The sequence below is a fragment of the Astyanax mexicanus genome, chromosome 6 (assembly GCF_023375975.1).
Source record: "Astyanax mexicanus isolate ESR-SI-001 chromosome 6, AstMex3_surface, whole genome shotgun sequence".
NCBI classification, from domain to species: Eukaryota; Metazoa; Chordata; class Actinopteri; order Characiformes; family Acestrorhamphidae; genus Astyanax; species Astyanax mexicanus.
Genome location: NC_064413.1, coordinates 43,602,737 through 43,615,569, shown reverse-complemented (window position 1 = coordinate 43,615,569; position 12,833 = coordinate 43,602,737). Strand labels below are relative to the sequence as shown.

General features: G+C 35.2%; 1 protein-coding gene across 1 annotated transcript in view; it reads right to left on the bottom strand.

Annotated features, from left to right (window-relative positions):
* The window catches only part of si:dkey-225n22.4 (collagen alpha-1(XXI) chain), a 96,737-nt gene that overhangs the window by 38,051 nt on the left and 45,853 nt on the right, over nt 1-12,833 (bottom strand). The window contains exon 16 of the mRNA XM_049480563.1: nt 785-838. Coding sequence (XP_049336520.1) covers nt 785-838 — 54 coding nt within the window. The remainder of the gene's footprint in view (nt 1-784; nt 839-12,833) is intronic.

The window sequence follows — 12,833 nt, the reverse complement described above, 5'->3', positions numbered from 1 at the left end:
CAACACCTGTTGTAAAAAGCGCTATACAAATAAATTTGATTTGATTTGATTTGATACAAACTTCCATCTGGCAGCCACTATCAGTAGTCACTCCAAATCAATGCCTTCCCAAGAGTCACTACTCAGTGTCTAACCTCACTCACAAGATAACACCTCACATACTTACAAACTTACATACTGCTATCCCATGCCTTTGGTCAGGTCAGTGTATTAATTAATATTAATAGCCCAGCCCTGTATAATTATCATTAGCATTATCAATATGTTAATCCTAATGTACAAAAAAGGTGTGCCCTATGTACAGTACTGTGCAAAAATTTTAGACACCAATGCAAATCACACTTATCCATTTATCTCAGCAATATGAGTGATTTTACCTGAAAAAAGCACCACATATGATTTAAACAGACGCAAATGAACATACATACAGTAAAGCGTGACAAGGAATTCTCCTTTTTAACTAAGCATGTTATATCCTGTGAGCCAAGCTGAAGAACTAAGTGTAGAGATTCCAGATTTCTCCTGGATGCCCTCAGCCAGCATGTGTATATGTTCAGTTCCATCATCATGATTTACCAAATTCACCAATTTACCAAACCAGGTGTTGATATGATGAGAACTAAAAATAACTATATTAAGCTCAGATGAGGAGAGATTAGGAGATGTTTTAAGGAAAACAGTGATGGTTTACTGAAATTCCCACAGGTGCCTAAAACATTTGCACAACACTGTACATACAACTGAAGACCATCATTTCATCTGGAAAACAACAAAAAAAACTTACTGGTGGTCCTACTGGTCCCACTGGCCCAGGCAACCCAGCATCGCCTTTATCGCCCTGGTAAAAAAGAGATATAGAGAGAAATAGAGAGAGAAAGAACAGACTCTTTAATGTGATTATTTATTCAGAGTTTCACATCATTTAAATCAGTTTGGCTAAAGAGGACTTACAGCTAAAACTCTTGAAAAAGCAATACTCAGAGGCATCAGTCACCAGAACACACCATTAATCAGCTCAAGAGCTCTGCACAATGGAGAGGGGTCCTTTGTCTTTGATTATGTATTTAAGAGAGGACCACCCTCCTTTAGCCTTCTTTAGCCAGATTTTCAACACTTTCATCTGCAAAGCAGAGTAAACAAGCAATTAAGGCAGTTTAACAGTTAAACAAGTCTCTGTTTTCACAGTCCAGCCAAGAGCAAAAGAGAGCAGGAGGCTATTTAAGTTACAGAGTGTGTTTTCTTACGAAGCGCCAAGTCTCACTGGACGCATAAAACCAAGCCTTTCATTATGAGACAAGGCTGCCATGACAAAGCAATAAAGAGAACAGACAAATCTTTATAAGCAGTAAACATCAAAAACTCAAAAAAATGACTTTCGTGTGTGTTTTCAGTCCAGTCTACGCAGAAAACTGAATCACGCTGTGCATACGACCCAAGCGCTATCACAATCCACTGCCGATTTCCAACGCTAAACTCTGACGACTCAACGAGACGAGTCTCTAACATGCAATTTCAAGCAGGTCTAGCCACAGCAGTGTGAAACTGCCGTGAATACCCGTGTCTCGCCTTTAGAAAATGCTCACTACAACAAAAACACTCCATACATCCACACTCAGACATCTGCTACACTTGATAACAAGGTGTCTAACTGCATTGGCAAAGTTCAAGGTGTGGAAAGCAGACCAGCACTTTGATTTGTCTGACCGCTGCTGGGCTGGAGAGGAAGCTGGTGATTTAAGATATTCTATGACTTTGTTTTCTCCCAACTTGTCCACTTTTTAGGGGGCCATAAAATATGCAAAAGCCAAGTCTTTCCTCAAAGAGTCAAGAGAGCCAAATATGGTATGGACATAAATCTAAACCGTGGCAAGTCTTTGGAACGAGTGTCTGGAATTTACACACACACACAAAATGTGCATGCGTTTATGCAAACAAAATGAATTATTTCTATAAATACAAATGTTTTTATCCATTTTAACTTTTAAGGAAATGTGAATATATTCCCTTATATTGTGCCCAATGTAAAAGCTAAAAAATGATTTTGAAAAGCACACTTATACATTGATTTACGCTTATTGAAGGTAATAAGATTTTCTCTTTTCCTGTAATTAAAAAAGTGTGTAAAAAATTGTGCGATCCCTCTGATTTTTCCAAATGCCTGCAAAATGTTTTCATTGAACTGAAAACAAAATCAATTCAGTTTAGTGGGAAATGTGCACTCTGGAGTAACTTTAGAGTACTTAAATGTCTCCAGCATCAGAAAATCATTTTCTTATTATTCATTTAAAATGTTTTTTTTTAAGTAGCTTCATAAAGTTTTAACTGCTACACATGTCTGGTGTCTATCATTATTATTATTATTTTTTTTAAATAGTGCATTCCACACCAAACCAAAATTGAATGCTCATGTCTATCATACTATTGATGGACGAATACTAAATGCATTCAACTATAAGATAGCAATGTGCGGTACATCCCAGAAGATTCAGGAGATTTTTATTTTTTTTTGTTGATTTATTTATTATACTTTCATTATTAACCTAAAACCTTGTGTACTTTGCTCACTCACAAGGACACCTATCAGGATAAGCTCCGGATGGTAGATGGAATTATTGTTAATTTATGTCAACCATACACACATAGAGAAAATATTCTAAAAAAAAACTATTTCTTATTACTCATAGAATTTTTAGTCACACACTTTTCCAAAAGGCATCAAATCTTAAAGGTTCACTATGTATTTGCAAAACTGCAACTTGATTCCTTTTGATACAATTTCTCATCATTTCTCTGGTAGAATTTTTTTAGAAAAGAAACTGTTAAACAACAGAGCACAAAAACCTACCCTAAAAAAATAAAGCAATTTAAAAATTGACAATATAGACATGGCCATGGTTAAATTAATGGTGTCTGCGTCAGCAAATTACATCTCTATTAAGACTAGACATGTCATGATTTTATTCAGATTATGGATTTTTTTTTAGTGAAATGAAAGTGAAAAAACATTTATTTAGCTTCCAACTCCAGTGAGTAAAAAAACATTAATTTAAAACAAGGAGTTTAGAGAGTTCATTCGAGAAAACAAATGGCACTTTAAAATAAGACTACCTTTATAAAGGGTTTATAAATGGTTTACAATTAGTTTATTAATAGTTGTTAATTAGGTTTTAAATGCCTTAAAAATCATTAATAATCAGTTATAACACATAGGTAGAAAGGGCAACAATATAGATGGATATGGGTTCACTATTTGGCAAACAACAGGTCATTGCTGCCCTTTCTACGTATGTGTTATAACTTATATAACTTATATTAATGATTTTAAGGCATTTACAACCTAATTTGTAACCATTAATAAACGAATTGTAAACCATTTATAAACCCTTTATAAAGGTAGTCTTATTTTAAAGTGGTACCGTTTAAATCCTGAGGGGGTATAAGAACAGTTCAGATGATTAATCAGTTGAGATTATATTATTATATTTTTCTGGTATGCCTCAAACCTGAAGTTTTTCCCTTACTTTGTATAGAAATCTAACTTATCTGTTAGTTGATAGGTTGAGAATATGGCTGTAGAAAAGTCATTTACTTGGTATTAGAACATCCTGTGAAGATACCTAAACCTCTAAAGGATTCTTTAAAGAAAACAATCAATGGAAAGGTTCTTCAGGGACCAAAAGGTGATCGCCCATGACATCACTCCTTAATGGCAAACACACAGTATACAACAACTCAATGTACTGAATTAGAAACCTGACTCTCTTTAATATCGATTAAAGCTGAATTACACTGTTTAATTAAGCGGTTGAACAAAACCATTCAGGGTGGTTTGGTGTGAAACGCTCTGTTCTAGAGCAGCAGTTCACAACTGGTGGGTTGGGACCCAAAGTGGATCCCAGACCCAAGTTCTGGGCAAGTTGCGGACAGCTTGTAAAAAATAAATACATTTAAATAATGAATCTGATTCTTTTTTTTATTGGTGAAAAAAGACAGAAAGTAGGGGTGTGCCATATCGCATCCTACACAATAATATCACAATTATTTTTTAATACTGTGAACAATATTATACCCTGAAATATTGTGCCCCCCCCCCCCCTATTACATCATCATTATTACATCATGGTACTACTTTTTGTGTCATTTTTTAGCAAAATAAAAATTCATACTGCTCTCATTTCTTACAATATATCTACTAGAGAGAGATTATATGTGTCCAGTATCATTCATTTTACTATAATCCTGGATATATGTAGATATTTGTAGTGCATTAATAGTATCATGACATTCTGGATCATTGACTGTTACAAATCTGATAAAATTCTTGGTTTTTTTAATATCTCAGCTAGAGTTGTGCCATATCATTGTTAGTTCCGACCTCACAATCTGATTGGTTGAGAAGTGATCTAGCCGTGATGATATTCGTGATAACATCACGGCCTTCTCACACTAAACCTGTATCACTCCGCCGACGCGTTGCCGAGTAACGGCGTACATACACAGGACACGCAGCAGCGTTACCTTACCTAGCGCTCAGCCACGGCACTGCTTTCACCTGAAGACGACGGAGCAGAGCAGGAGAGGAGAGTATTAGCATTATTTCACGGTCCTAACGTTACCATCTTCACTTATTCCCAATTTTGATTTCAAGCTAACTTTTGTGGTGTTAGTCTGTATGAACCACACACCGTTTTGTAGTTAAGTTACAGTTCTGTTACAGTTGTGGTGGAACTACTTTTTGGCGGAAGGCACAGTTCATCTTAAAGCAGATTCAAACTGATTTTCTTAAAGTTCTTTGATTTATTTTCTTTATTCATTTTGTAAAAAGAAACTGTTGTATAAAAGCAATAGAACACTCAAGGTTGTGTGTTATCACGACCTACATTACGGCTGTAATGATCTACGACCGAATCACAGCCGTGATGTTATTCATGATAACACACTCCCTCTCGTGTTCTATTGCTTAAATAACATTTCATTTTATTTTGTTGCAGTTGTGTATTTTCAAAATATATATTTTTTTAATTCAGTGTTTTGTCATATTGCCAAGAGTATAATTATAGCAAAAATACCGTAAAATATTGTAATATTGTAATATTTATTCATCCAAACCTAAGAGAAAAAGTTTCTTACTAATAATGTACTCTGAATGCAGAGGTATGCAGAGAAGTGAAATATCTCATTTTTTTGGTCTTATTTATTTTGTGCAGTTTTAATATTTCATTTTACTGTAGTAACTTTTATACATGTAGTTGTCATGTTTATTCTCAGTTTCTTTAAAAAAAAAGTTTTTTATGCACATATATGCTTAATGGGCTTTTAAAGGTTATTTTACAAAACAATTTTATTTTGGTTTGTATTCTATAAAAGTGGGCTGTGACTAAATGACAATGAGAAAATGTGGGACTGAGACTAGCTGAGAACCCCTTAACTAGAGAAATTTCTAGAGAAATGGTTTTTAACTTGTTGGCTTGGGGCAACTACTGCTATGATTGGCCAATTATAGCAATAAACTTTTAGTCGCTCACTTTTGCAAAGGATTGACAATGAGAAAATTGACAAATGACAATGAGAAAATGTGGGACTGAGACTAGCTGAGAACCCCTGAACTAGAGAAATTTCTAGAGAAGTGTTTTTTAACTTGTTTTTTTTATATATATATATTAAAAACCTTTTTAATAATTAATAATTTAATAATTTGCAAAAAATAACGGATTATTATTTATTACACTGCAAATTATTTACAATAACCTGAAATTAAAAATCCTCAAATTCCCCAAGCTTACAATCTGTCACTTTAAAACAACAATACTGCGAGTCTGAATGTTACTATATAGGTATTAATCACCATTGATAGATGATTAAGCTTATCCATTTACTTATGTCAAAAAATAAATTCAATAGGCTGCACTGACTGTTATGCTGTGTTTGTTTGTAATTTAAAAGTTCAATTAATTTATTTTACGTGTGTCACAGAACTTCCTGTGGTGGGTTAAGTGAGACACACACATTGGAAAAAAAAAGTTGAGCCATATCTTAGGATGTCTGAAGCAATTAATAAATCAAAAGCTACATCACGTCAAAGCTGCATGCTTTAGCCAGACCATAGGCCTGGATACAGTATGTTTTTATATCAGTTTTTACTGATCCAAGATATTATTCCTCTTTTTGTATTGATTTCCCTAGAGCTTCTTCCTTCCTTTATTCTCAAAGCATCTATTCTATTTGTGTGCCTTCATTTATCTTGTTAAAGTCTTCTGAAATTGAGGAAAGCTTATGGCAAGTGGTTGTGACGTGGGAACTGGTTTCTGTGTATTAGCCATCTGCTCTGTACCTTTTAATTACACAAGCAGAAACATTGATTCTGGCAGGCAAACAAGGCTTTATGATCAAACTACAGGTCCATTACAAAGCACGGCTTTATAAAGGCATCTCCACAAGGTTTTTGTCCAAGTCCTTTAACAAACGGACCAAAGCGAAGGTTCTTGGTCCAGCCGTCTAGGCCCCCCAACCCACAAACGACTGCTCTATCCCAGTTCTCCAGACATTATTACCGACATCCTTGATTACTGGGCCCGGTGACAGAAGCCGGATTTAAGGGAAAATGCAGGTTGGCAGCAGGGCCTCAAAAGGCAGGTCGAGGAGCTGGGCTGCAAATGATTTCCTGTTCGGATGCAGGTACAACATCGACCTGTAGTAATCCATACTACATTTACACTCAGCAGGCGCTCAGATCCACCATCAGCACTTGCTAAAAATAGCTCCCTGAAAGATGCCGTTCACCTCAACGTCTCCACGATCCGAGTGCATCTGGAGCAAGCAAAATCCAGACAGGACAATTACAGCATCATGTGCCAGAAGGCTCGATTGGTCAGTACAGCTGTAATCTGTGTTGGGATGTGGACTGAATTTTATATTGTATGGTATGAACATATCTGACCCTTCATCCATAACTCTGTGACAGCGTGGTCACATTTAGAGAAATTATATAGAATACAAAAACTCATTTTCAAAAGTGTCACACATAAGTACAAACGTCTGTAAGAATATAATATGTATATAGAAACCAAGGTCGTAGCTGTGAATTGAATATTGGGGATGAACAAATCAACTGGAGGGTAAAATATTTGGTGCAATTAAGAGATTATTGATTTTATTAATTAATAAAAAAAAGTTCAGCAGTAATATGTGCATATTTTAGTTTGTGTTGCATTAAACACAGAGAGAAAACAGAACTCCAGAAATGGACAACACAAACTTGACAACCTACTAAATGTTCTAATATTCTTAATGTATTTATTGGGGGAGGGGGTCATATATAGGCATATATGGATACTGAAGGCAAGAAATTGCTGTTACTACAGGGGATGAGGTGATGAGGACCCAACATCATGACCTCACTAACACTCTTGTCCCTGAATACAATCAAATTTTCACAGCAATGCTCCAAAATATTGTAGTAAGCCTTCCCTGTACAGAACACAGTTTTCACAGTACCATATATATTATATTTTACCACAGTACAAGAGGCATTCTATGAGTGCCATTATCAGTCGGTAATGCACTGTGGTGCACAAAGCTCATAGAGCTGTGTGATACGATGATAAATATCGTTGGGACGATAGAAAAGTTTCTATCGTGCTACTTACCTTCTATCGTCCCTATCATTTCTACAGTAATTTCATAAATTATTCATGCAAATATATAAAGTAGGCTACGCTGAAATGTATTGGCGTGGTCACTTTGCATAAACTCAGTTTATATAAGTGATAAAGTAATCTTCGCAAAAAAAGCTCCATAATGTGGTTTTGCGATATGATGCTGCTTTACATTATTTGACGGACACTTTAAAAAATGTTAATTGAGTTTATTTTGATAACTCAATTTAAATACCTGTATAATTTTGAAAAAAATTGCTACTGCATCTACCTCATCTGTTTTCATTTGATACATATATATTGCTGCATTAAAAGGTAGAAATTCTTATTTGTGAAAGTTTGGTTCAATGTCACTTTGAAATAAAGTTGGAAAAAAAAGTAAGCAATGATATTATTTTGTCATATTTTTCGAAGACTAATTGAAAACATACTCAAATGTGGTATATCATGATCTATATCGTATCGTTATATAAAAAATTCCATATCGTGATATATGATTTTTCCCATATCGCCCAGCACTACCGTCACATACAGGTAACCTAGCAACAATGCAGCGCTTACAAGCCAAACAACGCAGCTACAAACAGAGCAGCAATGGAACAATTTTAACTCGCAGAGTGTTAAAATTGTGGTATAATTGTGGTATAAATGGAACTGTGGTATAATTGCAATAATACACTCGAGGTTTGTGCTATAATGTGTAATATTGGCTGTGCTGTGCTGATCTACGACCGCAGCACAGCAGTGCCAATATTACACATTATAGCACAAACCTCGAATCTATTATTGCTTAATTATACCACAGTTAGTTCCAACCCTGCAATTTGATTGGCTGAGAGGCGTTTTATGAGTGACATTATTAGCCGGTAATGCACTGTAACCGAAGCTTCCCATGTATTACTCTGCCAAATACAGGTAACCTACCAACGATGCAGCGCTTACAAGCCAAACAGCGCAGCTACAAACAGAGCAGCAATGGAACTATTTTAACTCGCAGAGTGTTTATAACCAAACAGATCGTATTTTCTCGTCTTCTTTAACTCAAAAACTTTCAATAAACAGCGATAATGGAACTGTGGTACAACCGCAAACCCAATCCAAAAAGACTACGTTTTATGAGAAAACATGACTAGAAATGTAAAAATGCATGTGTAAAAATCACATTTGTATCATATTAAAAGAAACTCTTGTTCTAACACAACTGTATCGACTGCAAGTTTCCAGTTCACACTTTCAGTCGGCACAGCTTGTTTAAATGAGCTACTAGCCAGAAATAATGAATTCCTGTGTATCAAAGTAGTATTCGCCATAGGGGATGTACAGTGATGTTAACGCAGCATGTGGTCCACACATTTCAGCAAAGGCACTGGAGAACAAATTAACCAGTTAATTATCTTGTCCACGTCTGTGTCTTCATGTTGTATTAGTGTAATGTGTAATGGGGTCTTGGACAGTAGAAAGTAAGGCATCTGTCCCTGAGTTCAAGAGCAATTCTAACCAAAATCAATGATGTTTTATCGCTAATGACATTTTAATCAAAAGCATGTCCAAATACCAAATTAGAATACCTGTGTTCTCTGTTATTAGATCCCTAAATTACTAGTAGAATCTATATGATGAAAGCTATCTGCTGCCAAGAAGACCCAGTACATCCCAAATTACAAGCTGGTGGCTAAAACCTCCTAAAACACACCCATGTTAAGCCTTGTTCACCATAAATACAGTACAACATCTGTAGGAATAAATGGGCACTACCAATGCCAACGCCTGTTGTTGGGTGTACTGATTTGTAGTACAAGCATGTGTGGCATTATGACTAATAATAATTTTCACATTATGTGCTTTTAAATGCAGTCATATGAAATAATAACAACAATGACACATTCAGGTTAAAACACATGCCCCATCCTCAGCTGGCCCATTACCATAGCTGTCAGTTAGTTTAATGCTATTGAAGACCGCAATTTAGGTGGTCGAACTTAATGAAAGGTACATTAAAACTAAATGCGTTTTTCCTACATTCATTGGTGGCTAATGGAGCTCAACCAATCCCGCAAATGAGTTGAATTTGTTCTAAATCCAGATGCTTAAATATTTATAAGGCATCTATCAATGTGCCATTCAGGAAGCAAATTGACAAATAGCTGTAATCAGTACGGATGTGGGAGCTAAACGTGCAAAGTGCATTTAGTCTTTTTCTCATTTAAAACCAATTTATTGCAAATCAAGCAATTCTGAATCAGGTTAAAAGCCTGATTATACACAAATACACAAATAAAGAAACACAAGAATAAGAGAAAAGAAGATTGTCTGAAAGTGTGTATAAATTGGGAACGGGCTCAGTGTAATCTGAGTGTAGTCTTCTGTCTTCCAAGATTCATGTAAATTGTACAAGCATGAACAAAAAACGTGAAATTATTTCATGTACAAGTAATCTGTATTTAGCTTGAAGAATCAAGATGTGTGTTTAACCCAAACCCATTACAGTGGATTTTCTGGGATCAAATATGTGATTATAGTGTAGATTAATACTAAAGTCACCCAAACTAAGACAAAAAAAAAAAACTTATGGAATTATTTAGTAGCAAAAACATGTTACACAAACTAGAATATGTTTTATATTTTGCACACTTAAGGTCTACTTATACCAAGTCTCACATTCAAGTTTCACAGAATCTGTTGAATTTTTGGAAAAATTTAAGAGACCACTTCATTTTCTGAATTTCTCCCAAATTCCAAATAAAAATATTAAATATTTAGAGCATTTATTTGCAGAAAATGAGAAATGAGAAAAGAGGCAAAGCTTTCAGACCTCAAATAATGCAAAGAAAACAAGTTCATATTCAAAGGATTAAGCACTCAGAAATCCATATTTGGTGGAATAACCTTGTTTTTTAATGCATATTGAATAAAATGCATGTACGTTTTCATGCATATTGGCATGTTCTCCTCCACCAGTCTTACACACTGCTTTTGAATAACTTCATGCCACTCCTGGTACCAAATTTCAAGCAGTTCAGCTTGGTTATATTCCAGAGGTTTTTAATTTGGTAAAATCAAAGAAATTTATCATTTTTAAGGGGTGTCTTTTTTTCCCCCAGAGCTGTATTTTAGGCATAGCTGGAGTGTGTTATAATGAAACTGACCAATCAGAGCTCTATTGTGATGGTTGCAGAGTAAACAAATTAGCATCAAAACTATTTCTGAACAGCTTATCTGTTTAGAAGCAACTCAAAAAGTGTATATGACTATAAAAATACAGGAGTTATTAATACACAGTAAAGCAGAGCTGAAACTTAAGGGGCTTCCTCATCTGGTCATGTCATCTAAAGAGAACCCCAGACTATAGCTTTCCTCAATAATGAGCACTCGCGTAGAGGAGTGAAATTAATGATGAACAGGTAGCAGAGAAAAGAGAAATGAATGAGAGCTATCCAGTTTCTAGTTTCTAGCCATGGCATTTCTAAGATTAGTTGCACAGTTGCACAGTATAACAAGGTTCTTTGATCAATGCCATAGAAGAACTACCTTTAACACACACAACTGGCAGCAGCAAACTGAACACAGAATACACTCAAACAGAAACAACCATCCACCTGAAGGTGATTCACCCAGGACAGAGTGATAATCCATATAAGGGCATACAGACATACATGCATTCACACACTTACACACCCATTCACACAATTACAGAGGGCAATATTAGAGAAGCCAATTCACCAGATCTCAATGCTTTTAGACAGTGGGAGGAAACCCACACTGACACAAATATGAGCTTGAACCGAAGACCCAAGCTCTGAGAGACAAGGGTGCTTAAAAAAAAAAGCCACTGTACCGCTTTTAAAGACTCTTAACCATGTTAAATGAAAATACAAACTTTTTTTTTTTTTATGGGACCAACCATTGCTTTATTAAAACTCACCTGTTCATAAAGTTCTTCTTCAAAAGATGAATCTCCCTTTCAAGATCAAATAAATAAAATACCTTTATAGTCTGATTTGACTTGAATATGTTTCTCCAAGCTAAATCTGAAATAAAGTGCATGAAAGAGCCAGAAGGACGTCAATACAGCATTTGTTTTTGTGTACGTTTATGCATTGGAGTAATGGGTGTACAGTAAGTGCGGGGGAGGTGAATGTTTTTACAGTGCAAAATTACTCTTTGTGAATGTGTGTGTGTGTGTGTGTGTGTGTGTATAATGTGATTTCAGCCTGAATGAGGCTGCAAAACTCCACAACTGTAAAACTTCCCCAGTAAAACCAAGAGGCCACATGAAAACAACCGAAATGGCCTAGTTATCTAACAGCTCTGCGGATGAGATGCTGCGTAGGAGAGCCCTTTGGCTGAAAATCAGACCGTACACACAGCTCCTGTGGTTTTACGCTCTTTTAACTATCCTGCAATCCGAAAAGGGCAGGTTTCAGCCTAGAACTTGCAGTTGAAGTTTCTCTTTTCAATGAGTTTTTTTTTTCTCCCTGCTGGGACCTCACTAAAGCAGGCAATGTCAAAATATAATCACAAGAAACAAAGAGAGTGATTTCTGCTCTCGCTGCTTATTGTATTGTAGTGTATTTGTGGTGTTTTATATTTATCTTTAAACTTCATTTCCTAATGCAGATCATTCTGTTTTTATTAAGTTTTTATTTCCTGCCAGTGTTTATCATGATAAAATTACTTAAAGAAAGTGTTTTTAATGCTTTATTTAACTATAAACACACCTATAGGTCTATAGGCCTGTGTAAATCAGTTATCATGAATGAGCAATTTATTAACTAAAAAAAAAAATATATATATATATATATATATATTACATTTATTCATGATATTTAAACATTTCTATTTCAATTCTAATGAATATTCTTTAAAAAAATACAATAAAAAAGTGCGTTGCTTGTTAAAGGAGTGTAATTGCATTATTGTATATGCTATTACATTATTATTGTGTCAGTGGTAGGGATGCGTCATATAGTATCGTACACGATAATATCGTCAATTTCGTAAATATCGTGCCATATCACCCACCCCTTTTCCCATTATATATCTACTAGAGACAGATTATATCTGTCCAGTATCATTTATTTTACTTTAGTTTACTGTATATATGGAGATATTTGGAGTGCATTATTATTAGTATCATGACATTCAGGATCACTGACTTCGGTTACAAATCTGATAAAA